This window comes from Rattus norvegicus, chromosome 1 (assembly GCF_036323735.1).
Source record: "Rattus norvegicus strain BN/NHsdMcwi chromosome 1, GRCr8, whole genome shotgun sequence".
Classification (NCBI taxonomy): domain Eukaryota; kingdom Metazoa; phylum Chordata; class Mammalia; order Rodentia; family Muridae; genus Rattus; species Rattus norvegicus.
The window spans coordinates 198,434,464-198,447,593 of NC_086019.1; the positions used below are offsets into that span (position 1 = coordinate 198,434,464).

Here is a 13,130-nt window from a genome sequence, read left to right on the forward strand (position 1 = left end):
TTCTTAAGTTTCCTGTCACCTTACTTGCTATGTGATATGAATGAAGAAAAATAAATAATATGAAAGAATGAAAAGAGATAAATAACAATGACCTTCTGAGAGAAAAGGCACAGACAAAACGGGTCCGAGGTTCTCTCGAGGTGGTGAAAATGTCAGTCAAGAGGTGAAAATGTTCCACAACCAGCTTGTCAAGATGTAAAAGCTACAAAATAGCAAATATGCCTAATTTTGTGTTATCAAAACCCTCCAAGTAGGAATTTTTTTTCCCTTTGTGGAGCCAATTTGAAAAGCAATTTAACAAAGTATATTAAAGTGGAAAATGAACGTGCTCTACAACTCGCAATTCACTCATAATAGGTCCCCCAGAGCTCACGCTTACACATAAAGAGACAGGGGATCCACCACTGCGATGTAAAAAGCTGGAGAATGCAGGTATTTGCCAACAGAGGCGAGCACAAATTTAAAGCCTAGTCGTTCAATTAAAAAGAAAGAACCAAGTATAAATGCCAGCATGAATAAATCTTAAAAACACATTAATTTAAAAATTAAAAAAGAAAAAAAAAACACAGAAACAAAACCCTGAAGGTTGCAAATGTTGCAGTCTGCAGTAAGGTACCATTAAGCCTAACATTTAAATCCAAAATTACATCAGAAACTAATTAAGAGAAATGTATATTTAAGATCCATCAACTACTCGGAAAGGAAGAAGGCTGAATGGGTGGAGAACAGGTGTGTGGTTACACACATATCTTTAATATTTTAGACCTTTAAAGTTTAGATGTTCTGAATCATGTATAATAAAATCTAGAGGGTAAGAAATAAAAATATGTGACTTATTCTGGGTCCTTTTTCCAACCTTAAATTCTTTTTCAATAATCCTTTTCTTACTGTACCAGATTATACTGAAATTGACTGAAGAAAGCTATAGTAGGTTGAAAAGTTTACTTGCTGCTACGGTTTGAATGTGAAGTATCCAAGTGCTTCCTGTGTTTGAATGCTTAGGCTGTGGCAGTCTGGGGAGGTACTGAGCCTTTGATATGGGTCCTAACTGGCCGACAGGACTGGAGGGATGGATCTCAAGACTCACAAGTCAACCTAACTCTTTGTTGTCTGAATTCACTAAGATATGATTTTTTTATGCCCCAAGTTTATGCCACCCATACCTTCCTGCATGATGTTCCCTCGGAGCCATGAGCTGAATAAGCTCCTCCTCCTTCAAGTTGTTGTCAGGCACTCTGTCATAGAGTCATCTGGAGTCACTAGCATACTTGGTAATCTCATTTCAGGGGTATATCTGTTCCATTAACCAGAGAACAGACCTTTAAAACACAGGCTGGCTGGAGAGATGGCTCAGTGGTTAAAAGAAGAGGGTTCCATTGCTAGCACCCAGACTGGGCAGCTCACATCAGAAATCAGACACCCTCTTCTGGTCTCCAAGGGAACCTGTACTCATATGACACAGATTCAGGTACAAAGGTGTCTCTCTCTGTCTCTCTGTCTCTCTCTCTCTCTCTCTCTCTCTGTGTGTGTGTGTGTGTGTGTGTGTGTGTGTGTGTGTGTGTGTGTGTATACATATACATATACATATATAAATATAAATGAGACAGGTTCAAAATCCTGATGCAAGCTCCAAGAATATTACCTGGATATTAAGGATTCAAAACAAACAAGTAAAATCAGGTTCTCAGATCACATCCCAGCTGGAGTGAACACAGACTGCTCCTCCTCGCCGCCGCCCCCCCCCCACACACACACACAGCCGAAATCATCTCCTGGCTTGAATGTCAAATGACATAGGAAAGTTTTGTGTTCACATGCAGGACGGTGCTTACCGCACTCTACTCAGGGAGCCATGCCCAGGGATGCCAGCATCCACAGCAGGCCACATAAAGGGCTCTGAAAGCCAAAGCATCAGCGGCAGAAGGCAGAAGGCCCAGGTACCTAAGGAGGCTGACCAAATTTTAAAACAGCTGCCAGGAAGTTGAGCTCTTAATGTATAGCCTTGGGATGGCATAAAAGCTTAAAGAATCAAGTGTGTGTGTGTGTGTGTGTGTGTGTGTGTGTGTGTGTGAGAATTATTCAGCTTCTCCTCCTCACCTGTCAATTGAAGGAAAGGCATATTGAACATTAAATAAAGTCCAAGGAAACAGAATGAAAAATGACTTGCAGAAAGTAGGAAGGTGGAAACAGCAGTCTGTTCAGGAAGCACAGGACTTGCGCACACATTTGAGTTGGAAAGCAGTCTATCTGGCCTGCATTGCCAATTCCGTCTAAAATCAGATGACTTCCAACTGCCATGAGCATTGTCTTATGCCAAAGGTGGAGTACACAGATTACGGGATGTGTACCAGGGCTGGGGCATGGCCTACTTCCCCTCATGAAATGGCATGGAGATGGCCTTGCATCTGTGGCATCCTCCCAAGTCCTGGTGCCCTGTGCTGTGGGAAGAGGCGGGAACAGGACAGGCTGCAGGACTCTCTCCCTAGCCCTGCTTGAGATCTTGGCACTGTGCCTGGCTATAGTACACTCAGTGATTTCTGGTATCTGCATGCCGACACGAAAACTCTGGCTTTGCTAAACTACTAGCTGCACAAGTCTAATAAAACAGCTACGTGGGACACAGAAATAAGCTCCCCCAAACTTTATTTAGATTGTGTCTCCCTCACCTCACGGTCCTGATATCCAAAGTTATCTAATGCTGCTGTGTGGGGTGCAGGCTGAGGGCTGTGGGGCTGCCTGTGTGTGCCTCCCAACACATTCAGAAATGCTTCTGGAAACTATCTTTGGAAATCAGAGACACGGCAGGAACAACAGAGCTTTAAGGGGCTCCCGGAATACACTCTTATAAAAAAAATATTTTTGCAACTATAATGAGCTCATTACAGCACCATTTAGGGCAGGAAGAAATCTACTTAGCTTCTTTAGACGATGGCGCTTCCGTCCTTGAAAATATTTTTGTGTGCGCAATTCCCACAGCTGCAACATTTGTCTAATTAGGTATATGTTCACTTTGAGTTTTCGTAGATTTTTTTTTGAAAACAAAGTTTTAAAACATTTTAAAATGGCTTTAATGTTTGTTTCCACAAGGAAGGAAGAGAAGGAGCCAAGTGACGGTGGGAGAAGAAAATGTCAATTGTTGTAAGAAAGGCATGGCTGGCTTCCAGTTGGCACGGCAGAGTCACAGGTGCTTACCCGTGTCCCCTCTTGAAACCACAGTGAAGCACTGGCTTTTCTAACAACGACGACAAGGACAACAACAACAAGGAAACCCAGAGGAAAGAAAGAGTAACAAACAATAGTAAGAAAAGGGGGCCAGGCTGTAGGCACAGCTCAGGGTAAGAGTGTGCTGCCCTGGGTCCTGTTCTGCCCTGAGTTGAATGAAAACCATCCCTGTAGTCTTGGGCATTGGGCCCCCCAGTTGGTGGAGCTGTTGTGTTGGCCAAGGAGGTGAGGCCTTGCTGGGGGATATATGTTACTGGGGGTAGGATTTAAGAGTTTAAAGGCTCCCGCCATTTCTAGTTTGCTGTCTCTGCATCATGCTTGTAGTTCAAGATGTAAGCCCCCAGCGTCCTGATCCTGCCACCATGCCTGGTGCCTTTGCTCCACCATCATAGATTCTAATCTGCTAGGACTACGAGCCCCAGTGAGCTATTTCTTCTATATGTTGCCTTGGTCATAGTGTTTTACCATAGTAATAGGAAAGGAGTGAATATACATCTACAGTACCACTCCAGAGAGAAAAGAAGAGAGGGGGAGGAAGGGAGAGAGGGAGGGAAGAAAGGAGAGAGGGAGGAAGGGAGAGAGATAGGTTGGGAGGAAAGAGGGGGTGCACAGGAGTGCTAGCTCCATGGAAAAGAAGAATGCCATGGTACCATGGCTCTGGGAAATGGGAATTCGAAGCACTAAGTTTCTTGCAAAGCTGGGATGGTGGCTGCCTGTCTCCCCAATCCCAGGACACAAGAATGAATCCAGGAGGCACCTCAGCAGGGAACTGCTGAGCTCAAGAACACTTCACCCCCTGCCAGATCACATAGAGGAAAGGTCACAAAGTACTGAATTGAAAACAGAAAGACTAAGTAAAAACAAGGCCATGAGGCCATGATCTCCTCTTTAGCCCTGTTCTGTTGAACACCCAGGGCTCTCAGACCTGGGGCTGGGCTAAAATCCTCAGTAGGAGACAGGAGAATTCCTTTTTGGAAAAAGAAAACAAAACAAAACAAAAACCTGACCAGCCCAAAGGAAAACAATACACATGTTAGAAACAATGATCTATGGAGATAACCTCAATCAAATGTCTTCCCCTGTTGGCAAGTTTACCTGTGGAAGCACATAGAACTTCCAACCAGCTCAGAATCCCAGGATTAAGTGGCAACAGTGAACCAGAAATAGGATGTTTGAACAAAGTCAGAGATTCTACTAGAGGGGCAAAAGAATCTCAAATTTCACAGTGACCCTGAGGTGAGCAAGTATCTATGAACCAATAATGTATTCAGAGCTAACAGAAACTTTCTACACATGACAAGTAGACATGGCCAGTATAGTGAGAAGACGACAATTTGTAAAAGGGCAGTAAACACATCTTCAAAGTGAATGGAGGGGCTAGAAAATATAAGGAAATGCCCCACAAACAGAATAAAGTGTAGAGGTGGAAAATGACCGGGAAGACGAAGCAGCAGCTGAAGAAACAGTGTAAGAGAGTAAAGTGAAGAGTTCGCATGAAAATTCAACCTGACAGTTACACTGAGTGCCCAATGTGATCACTGAAAAGACCGCTGCTAACGCACATTTACAGAAAACATAAAGATTACAGTTACAAAGAGAAGATGGGAACTTTCAGAAAGAAAGTATATTTAAAAGATGAACAATGAGTATGCTGCTAATTTCTCATGTTCCCAGGCAGCAGTGGGCAGAGAGACAATAAGGAAATTCCTTATTGAATACAAAGGACACGTGACTCCTAACAAACTAGCAATCGAAGATGGAATGGGGAACATGCAAGGACAGAAAGACTAGAATGCTGACCATGCATGCATATATATACAGGTATATGCACACATATAGGTACTGTATCTTATCCGTACACACAGGGGTGTGTGTGTTTGCTCACGTGCGCACTGATGCATGCACATAAATGAGTGTGAACGAGAGAGGAGTGGGAGAAAGGGAGAGGAAGAGAGCAGAAAAGGAGGAGGGAAGGGGGACAGAAGGAGTGGGAAGGAAGAAGGGAGGGAGAGCGTCATTTCTATGGGGAGAAATGTGCTCAGCTTCTTTAGATTACTTAGCCTCAGTTCCTCCAAAAAAATGAAAAAAATGTTTCCACAAGGAAAGAATAGAAGCCAAATAGAGCCAAATGACAATGGAAGGGATGAAATGTTTGCATGTTAAGTATGATTTTATACACATAGACACCCACCTCTGTGTGTGTGTGTGTGTGCACATGCATGTGCGTGTGTGCATGCATGTGTATGAAGGGTACAGCTGACACAAGCTTTCCTATTAAACTCTGGCTTATTTTTTCTTTTTTGAGGAGCCTGTGTGCACAGCTACACATGTCTTCCAGAGTCCTGTGCAGCTAACCATGTCCTGGGTCATAAGCTGTCAATGAGATCTGCTAAATGCTTATAAAAATATTATTTTCCTTTAAAAAAAAAAGAGGGAATTGTAGGCCTTCAGCCTTTGCCTTTTTAGTTCCACTGCTGCCTAGAATGCAGGTAAGAGAATAGGGGTGCATCAGCCAGCGTGAGACAAGGCCGAAAAGGTAAGAGTGGACATCAGCATCTAAGGATGACAGATGCTGAGGAAGTGCAATGTTCCTGACTGACTCAGATGCACGGAGGATGTGTGTGGTGTTCCTGACTGACTCATGCAGAGGATGAGTATCCCTGACTAGATCACTGGCCTGCAACACCTGTGAAATCACTCCTACACAGTTCACTTCACAGTGGCTTTCCATGTTAAAAAAACACACACAAAACAAAAAACACAAGGACAACAACAAAAACTCTGCCACGATTGTGTTTCCTGTTGTTTGTAACTAAAGGCAGCCTTCGTGCATTCGCAAGTCATCCAAGAACTATCTTGGGCTGGAGAGATGGCTCAGTGGTTAAGATCACTAACTGTTCTAGTAGATTCAGGCTCAGTACCAGGCATCTACAGGAGCACTCTCTAGATTCTAGATTCTAGGATTCATCTCTAGAATCCAGTTCCAGGGGATCTTGTTCCCTCTTTTGGCCTCCACAGGCGTAAGGCATGCAGGCTCGTAGGGTAGACACACACACAAGCAAAATACCCATACACATAAAATACTTTTCAAAATGTGAATCACCCAGATACTCTTTCTCAGAAGTTTCTGGAATGTGCATATCATAAAAACACAAAAACTAAGAAAGAAAGGAAGAAAGAAAACGTTATTTGCTCAGACGTGAGGCCATACAGGATGTGAGAGAACTTTCCAGGCTCCTGAAGTAATTGCTGAGGCAGTCACGTTCCTAAAGAAGAACCAGTCTGAGGGGCCAGGGAGCTCGCTCAATCTAGAAATTGCTTGCTGTGGAAACATGAGGACCTGAGTTCAATTTCCCAAAAAATTCACACAAAAAGTCAGGCTTGGCGGGGTACACACTTATAATCCCAAGGCTAAGAGGCAGAGAAATGGGTAGCTCCCCAGGGCTTACCAGTCAGCCAGCCACATGTACTTGATGAATTCCAGCCAGTGACCATCTCTGGCTGTTTATAAAAGGTGGGTGGGACCTAAGGAATGACACTAGAGATTGTCACCTGTCCTCTACCTGCTTCTGCACACCCATAAACCCTCATACACATCCATGAACAGAGAGTAACAGGAGAGTTCTGGGAAAGGCAATTCCCAGGGTCTGGTTGAGGATGGACAGCAACCACACTGGCTGCTGGGCTGGAGAGAACACCATGTGAAGACAAGAAGAACACCACGTGTACAACTCACGAGCTGCTGGGATACAAGTGAACTTCTGCTGAGGGACATGCTGATGGCAGCCTGGTTGGGAAGGTGCACTGAAACAGAAGGAAGGAGCTGGGGAGATCGGAATATACCCATGTTGTGAAAGGGAGACTCGGGGATTAAGTGTCAGCAAGAGGCATCCGGAGGAAGCAACAGATGTCGTTCTTGCAGCAGGGGAGATTGCTGGGGGTGCGGGGCTTGGGATCTGGGACTCTGTTTCAGACTTGTTTGTGCTGAGCCGTGCTGGAGCTCGGAGCAATGAACGAGGCTACAGTCAAACTCAAGATATACTCAGCCCTCGACAAGTAATGATTCCCATCATCTGCCAAAATGAGCAAATGCTTCGTGTGCTTTAAACATCCTCGATGACGAGACTTGGGGAATGGACTGAGAATCTAAGTGTAAACACACCATGGACTTGGAATATTAATATTAATATTAGACAATACTTAAACCACTACAAGCATGCTAGCCTGCTTTGCTGAAGATGTCTCCCCCATCCTAAGGCAAGACTCTGTCTACAGAGGCTACAGCCTCCCTCCCAGTGAAGGAACTCCCCGCTATTAGCTTTATTTAATAAACAATGACCTCTAAAATATATCAGCTGTGCCCGGACTTCTGTTTGTGTGTGTGGAGCATATGCCAAGTTCACGGCCAACTCAGGCATACTTTGAACCTCACAGGTTTACATGTTTCTAAGTGCACTTGCTGAACAACCTTCCAAGGAATCAGTTTGTACAGAACTCTCTCAAAAACACCTTAGACTGCGGTTTTCATCTGCAGGTCCCAGAGTTCGCTAAATAGGCTTCGGTGTTGTAGCCTTTTTCACTGATGTGCAACCGTCTAATTCAATCACCAATTTGCCAGGTTGATCTATTTTGCTGTGTCGGTATTTATGGGAGCTAGAATTTGGTTACGTTATGGTAAGACATGCTGGAGGGTCGAGGGTGACAGTGACAATTAAGAAATAAAATGTTTCTTGTTGGAAACAGTTGATGAAGGAGGGCTAGCTAGTTGTCGGAAACTAAACGCCTGATTACCTAGAATCACGGAAATGAGAGTTGGAGGTCAGGGCGAATCATTCATTGGTGAACAGCGCCCCTAGTGGCTAAAGGGGGCCGGCAGCGAGGGTGACCGGGGAAGCTCCGGAATTTTAAAAAGGCACCTGCTGTGAGTTCTCATTATAGGAACAGGGTCCACAGGTGCCCCGGCTTTAGGAAGATTCAACTCCGGAAAATACAAGTCTGTAAAAACTCCTTTAATGTATACACTTTCGTTAAACTCTGAAGTGGGTTCTCGTGCTACACAAGGTCTTGGTGTAAGCCCTTATTTGCTAACGATGAGCAAGAGAGGAGTTCTGTTAAAGTTTGATCCTTACTGACAATTAGGGAGGGAAGCCAGAAATCTCCAGATGAAACAAAAAAAGAGTAAAGAGCGCCGCGGGTACACCTGTGATGGGGGCGGGGCGCGTCCTCTGCGTCTCCCGGCTGTGTCAGAGTGGGGGGTGGAAAGGAAACTTCGTGGGGAGTTGACTCCGAAGCTGGTGAAGGAACTCACTACCCCACTGGATCAGTAAAACGACCCCACGCACACCCTCCCAGGAGACACGTGTAACTGTCAAGACACTAAGAGCCTTAGGAGCAAATGTCACTCCAAGAGGCGAGGCTATGCCTTTTCATTCAGACACTAGCAGCTTCAAGGTCCGCGAGCAAAACGTCTTCTTCCCCTGTGCCACCCCAACCCCCGGAGTGGGCACCTGGCAGGGGTAACCAGTGTCGGAGCGCCGGGAGCCTGAGCGGGGATGGAGGAGGGGTTCCTCAGATGCGCCCTGGTGCGTCTCCTCTCCTTGCCGCTGTGGCACTTGCGGAGACCCCGGCTTGTCGCGAGGTGGCTGAGATGGGACGCGCAGGCAGCCGCCTGTGCGGGTGACTTACCTCGGGCTGCACGGGGCGCCAGCAGGGCCCCAGCCAGGGCCAGCAGGAGGGCGCGGGCGGGGGGCGCGCGCCGCGCCGGGCGCTCTGCCATTGTCGCCGGCCTGGCGTGCAGCTGCTTCAGGGGCCCCGCGACCAGCGCTGCAGCATCCCACGCGGGCGCCGAGCCGGTGGACGTCCTACTGCCCCGAGTCTGCCACGACCCCCTCGCGCAGCGCCCGGGTCGCGGAGCAGCAAGTCTAGCCTTTCATTTTTCAAAAAAAAACTTTCTCCCCTCCCCGAGTGTGTGCGTGCGCGCGCGCGCTACTCTGGCACGAGCCGCCCTTGACCGTTGCAATAAATGAGCAGCCTGTCCGAGTTGGCGCCGGGGACCAGCGATCTGAGGGCGGGTCTGTGCAATGGATCCGCGGCCAGCAGTCGCCGTTCTCATTACCACGGAACAAATTAGCGTCTCCCCCGCACCCCGCCCGCCTGCGGCGTCCCGCGGGTCCTAGAGACCGCTCTGGGGTCCCCCACCGCCCGGGTCCTATCCACTCTCCGGGGTGGCTAGATGCAGGATGCCCCCAGACCCCTTGTGTGGGACGCCGCGTAGACCCGGCTTCGTGGCGCAAAGGCGCGAGAACGCACACTTCCCAGCCTCAGGATGATGTGGCCACGGGGCCCTGGGCGCCGGCAGCCAAGAGCACACGCGGCGCCGGGGTCCAGCTTTCCAGACTGAGGCTGGAAAGGATGACTGGGCTGCTAGCTGCTGGCTAGCTGGGTATCGGCGGGACCTGAGGAACAGGTCTGGGATGTGGTCCACAACCAGGCAGCCTGTGGCTGCCGCGTCCCAAACCACCAAACTAGTACCTCACACCTAAGGAATAAGATTGCATTTATAGTAGCAGACACTTGGGCACAGCGTTTTTTGGTGTGGTGCTCTGTTTTTGAGACTGATAGATTGGCCAAAGTTTCCTTTCAGTTGTCTAGACCCAGGAAAAGGGTCCAGATACATTCCAAACTTCACCAGTCTTATGCTTGGCTGGTTAGAGATGCAAATTGCAGCCTGGCTTGTTGATTAGTGCTCTTAATCCTAACATTTGATGGGCCGAGACAGGAGAGTTACTGCAAGTTTGAGGCTAACAAGGGGCTACACAGTGAGTTCTGGGCCAATCTGGACTACAAAGTGAGGTTCTGCCTCAACAACAAAAAAAGATGGTGGGCAAGGCCTGACTGGAGAGAAGTATCAGTTGCCAGGCATTCTCCTACATCTGTGGAATGAGCTGTTCTTCAGGAGCACAGCTAGGCAAGCACCAGTAAGAGAATGGAGGGCCTCATCTCAGGGTTGTAGTTGTGTCCTCTCTCTGCCTTCTCCTCATCAACCCCTCAGATTTCCTAAAAGGACTCTGGGTTCCTTAGAACCAAGTAAGAAGCAGCAGGGGCCAGACAGACAGAGCAGCAACACATCTGGAGAATAACAGCCACTGTGGTCCCTAACATGGGAATTTCTTAGAACTTGTAAGGGTTCAAGACCTCCATCCAGGCCAATGAATTCAGAACCCATCTTGGACCTGGCAGTTTTCAAAGCCTCAGTTGATAACACTGCGGCTGAACAGAGATTCTGTTCTGATCCTACGACTTGCCCTCTTCTGGAATAGGTCCACGGTAAGAGGAGAGTGGGATTGGGGAAGGCTGGGTTCTTGACCACCTCCCTGGAAAGTAGCCTTACCAGCTGCCTCTCACCAGCAGTGGTCTGCAGCAGTCTCTCACTTCAAAAGAATGACATAGGACCTTAAAAGTGAGAGGCTTCATACTAGAGTCAGAACAGGTACCCTTTGAAGTCATCCCAGCTGGTAGCCACCCTTGCTTGTACATCGTCCTGGTGTTTAGTCAATCAGAATTAACAATGTTCCATTAGGGGCTTGAGAAATCAAGCTGTAGAGAAATGTCTCTCACCTTCAAAGGCTCGTCTATCTTTTTGTTCTTTTCTGGGCAGGGTCTCTCTATGTAGCCCCACTGTTGTCCTAGAACCCACTGTGCAGACCACACTGACTTTAAACTCACCAGGACGTGCCTACTTCTGTCTTCCTTGTGCCACCACCCACAACGGGCAGGCTTTTCAGTCTTAGAGAACAAGCCAGTAAACCGCCATGATTGGGCAGTGTGTGCCCGATAACCCAGTCAACAGCAGCCAGGTTTGCTTGCTTATCACATTATAATGTATGACATATGGTCTTCACGTGATGTGTGATAAAGGCTATCACCTACATCATTTCCCTTTAATGTATAGACAAACAAAATACAGCACACAGAGGAGCTAAGTGGCTTTCCAATAGCCATACAGTCACGAGCCCAGCTTCAGACCTGTCTTAGGAGCAGTGTATGTTTGACCCTGAGATGAAACCTGGCCTCTTAGCGTCTGCTAAGTCACGCCTCTAAGGAGGAACTGAACTGAGGCCCTGGTGCAGGGTCTTCCCACCCACGTGCTCCTCCAGGGTGCTCAGTAAAGATGTTGGGGATTCTGTATCCGGGCTCTGCTGGGGGAGAGAGGTCCAAAAGGACAAGCTCAGAGAGTTCTGAGCTTAGTTAATTCCAAGACTGCTGAGAGAGATGTGTGAGAGAGACGAAAAGCAAAAGGCTTGGGAATGATTTCCTTCGAGGTCACCAGGACAGAATGGCTTTAGGATGGGCATAGCTGTTAGCCCAAACCACGGATAAAGAAATGGTTTATTCATACATTCTAGGGCTTTCTATGCTCTCTTAATATCCGCTTCTCTTCCATATTTATTACTCAGCTACTGCTCTTTACTGTACAAAATAATAATAATAAACTTATTTTTTTTAAGCGTAGAAATTGCAAAGCTGTCTTCAAGAGGCCAAATGTGCCCCAAGACTATCTTTGGTGTTTGACTGAATGAAACCAAACAGCCACTTGCAGAAAAAAAGAAAGAAAACACCAGCCAGGAGCCCTGTCTTCCCAGCCTTCCGATTCGCTGTGGCTGTGAAGCTTGGGCCTAGCTACCACTCCATAAAAACTTCACGTCCGTCAACCGCAGGCAGCTAGGCAGAGAGCAAAGCTGGCGTCCGGCAGATGGTCTGCCTTTGGATGGGAATTCTGCCTCCTCGTTCACAGGAAATGAAAGCCGACATGGCATTCAATACTGGATTGTTAGGTAATGGTGTGAGGTCAGAGGCCAGGATCTGCTCATTAAAATTTCAGATAGATGGCTGCTTGTCCCTTCCTTTCTAGAAGAATTGACCTTTGCAGTACTGTTTCCTGTGTGCTATTTTTGTGTAACAGCCTGGGCATTCACAATGAACAGGGGGGCACTTATTTCTTACCCAAGCTTGTGTTTAGCTCTATTCCCATTGAGTACGAGCAGAGGAAACACAGAGGCAAATTTTCCTCGGCTGAGATTTTGCAGGCAGCCTCTCCAGTGTGGGCAGCTTGACCTATTGATGGAACTTGAGACAGCTCACAAAACAGCTTTTCTCTCTCCCAGCACAGTTCCCAGGGCTTGCTGCAAAAGTAAACAAACACAATGGCCCCACGATGGAGATTCTTGGAAATCTTGTTAATTCCATCTCTTAAACTGAAATTCCTGCTCCCTCTCAGCCTGGAGTAAATGCCATCCATTTTCCTGTGTTTCTTGTCTTAAGAGTTTCTCCTTTCTAGAACCCAGGGCTTCACCTCCATAGAATCCTGCTCCCTGGCCCCCCACCCCAGTCTCCTCCAACCTTCCAGAGTCAACTACCATACAGATTCAATACTTAAGGAAGATGAGGATGGAGGGACACTCATGGAGGCTTAGTCAAAGTAGGCAGAAGGAAAGGCACCCAGTTTGTGTATGTTACCTTCCCGTTGGACTGCCCCATGGAGTCTTCACATGGGAGGAATGTTAGTGCTGAGAAAGCCTTGAAACTCCCATTGCAGCAGCTGGTGGAGGGAAGGGAGGGAGTAGAAAACACATGGGATTTCTACAAAAAAAAAAGATTGACTTACATGAATGATCCAAGGGTTCAGTGAAACTCATTCCTTAATTCATGGTGAGTAGAACAGCCATTTGGCCTTGATGACATGCTCGACTGAAGTGTGTGAGTCCCAAGTCCTTAATTCAAGTCACTCAGTCTGAGGGAATCCTGTCCCACCTCTGTGAGGATGCCCAAGCAGCATCATGGAGAAGGACTGAGGTCAGGAACCAGGAGCTGAGTGTGATATGAAGGAAGTAGTCAGAAAATGGCTCTTC

The 13,130-nt window shown here is 47.2% G+C and overlaps 1 protein-coding gene and 1 long non-coding RNA gene across 2 annotated transcripts in view; one reads left to right on the forward strand and one right to left on the reverse strand.

Moving 5' to 3' along the window:
- Adam12 (ADAM metallopeptidase domain 12) overlaps nucleotides 1–9,217 on the reverse strand; it is a 326,713-nt gene extending 317,496 nt beyond the window's left edge. Inside the window, exon 1 of the mRNA NM_001427293.1 lies at nucleotides 8,908–9,217. Coding sequence (NP_001414222.1) covers nucleotides 8,908–8,998 — 91 coding nt within the window. The 5' untranslated portion in view covers nucleotides 8,999–9,217. The remainder of the gene's footprint in view (nucleotides 1–8,907) is intronic.
- A 1,198-nt stretch (nucleotides 9,218–10,415) lies between these two features.
- LOC134483951 (uncharacterized) lies at nucleotides 10,416–12,108 on the forward strand. Its single transcript, XR_010061156.1, has 2 exons — nucleotides 10,416–10,548; nucleotides 11,735–12,108. It is a non-coding gene; the product is annotated as an uncharacterized LOC134483951 (long non-coding RNA).
- Nucleotides 12,109–13,130: the final 1,022 nt, after the last annotated feature.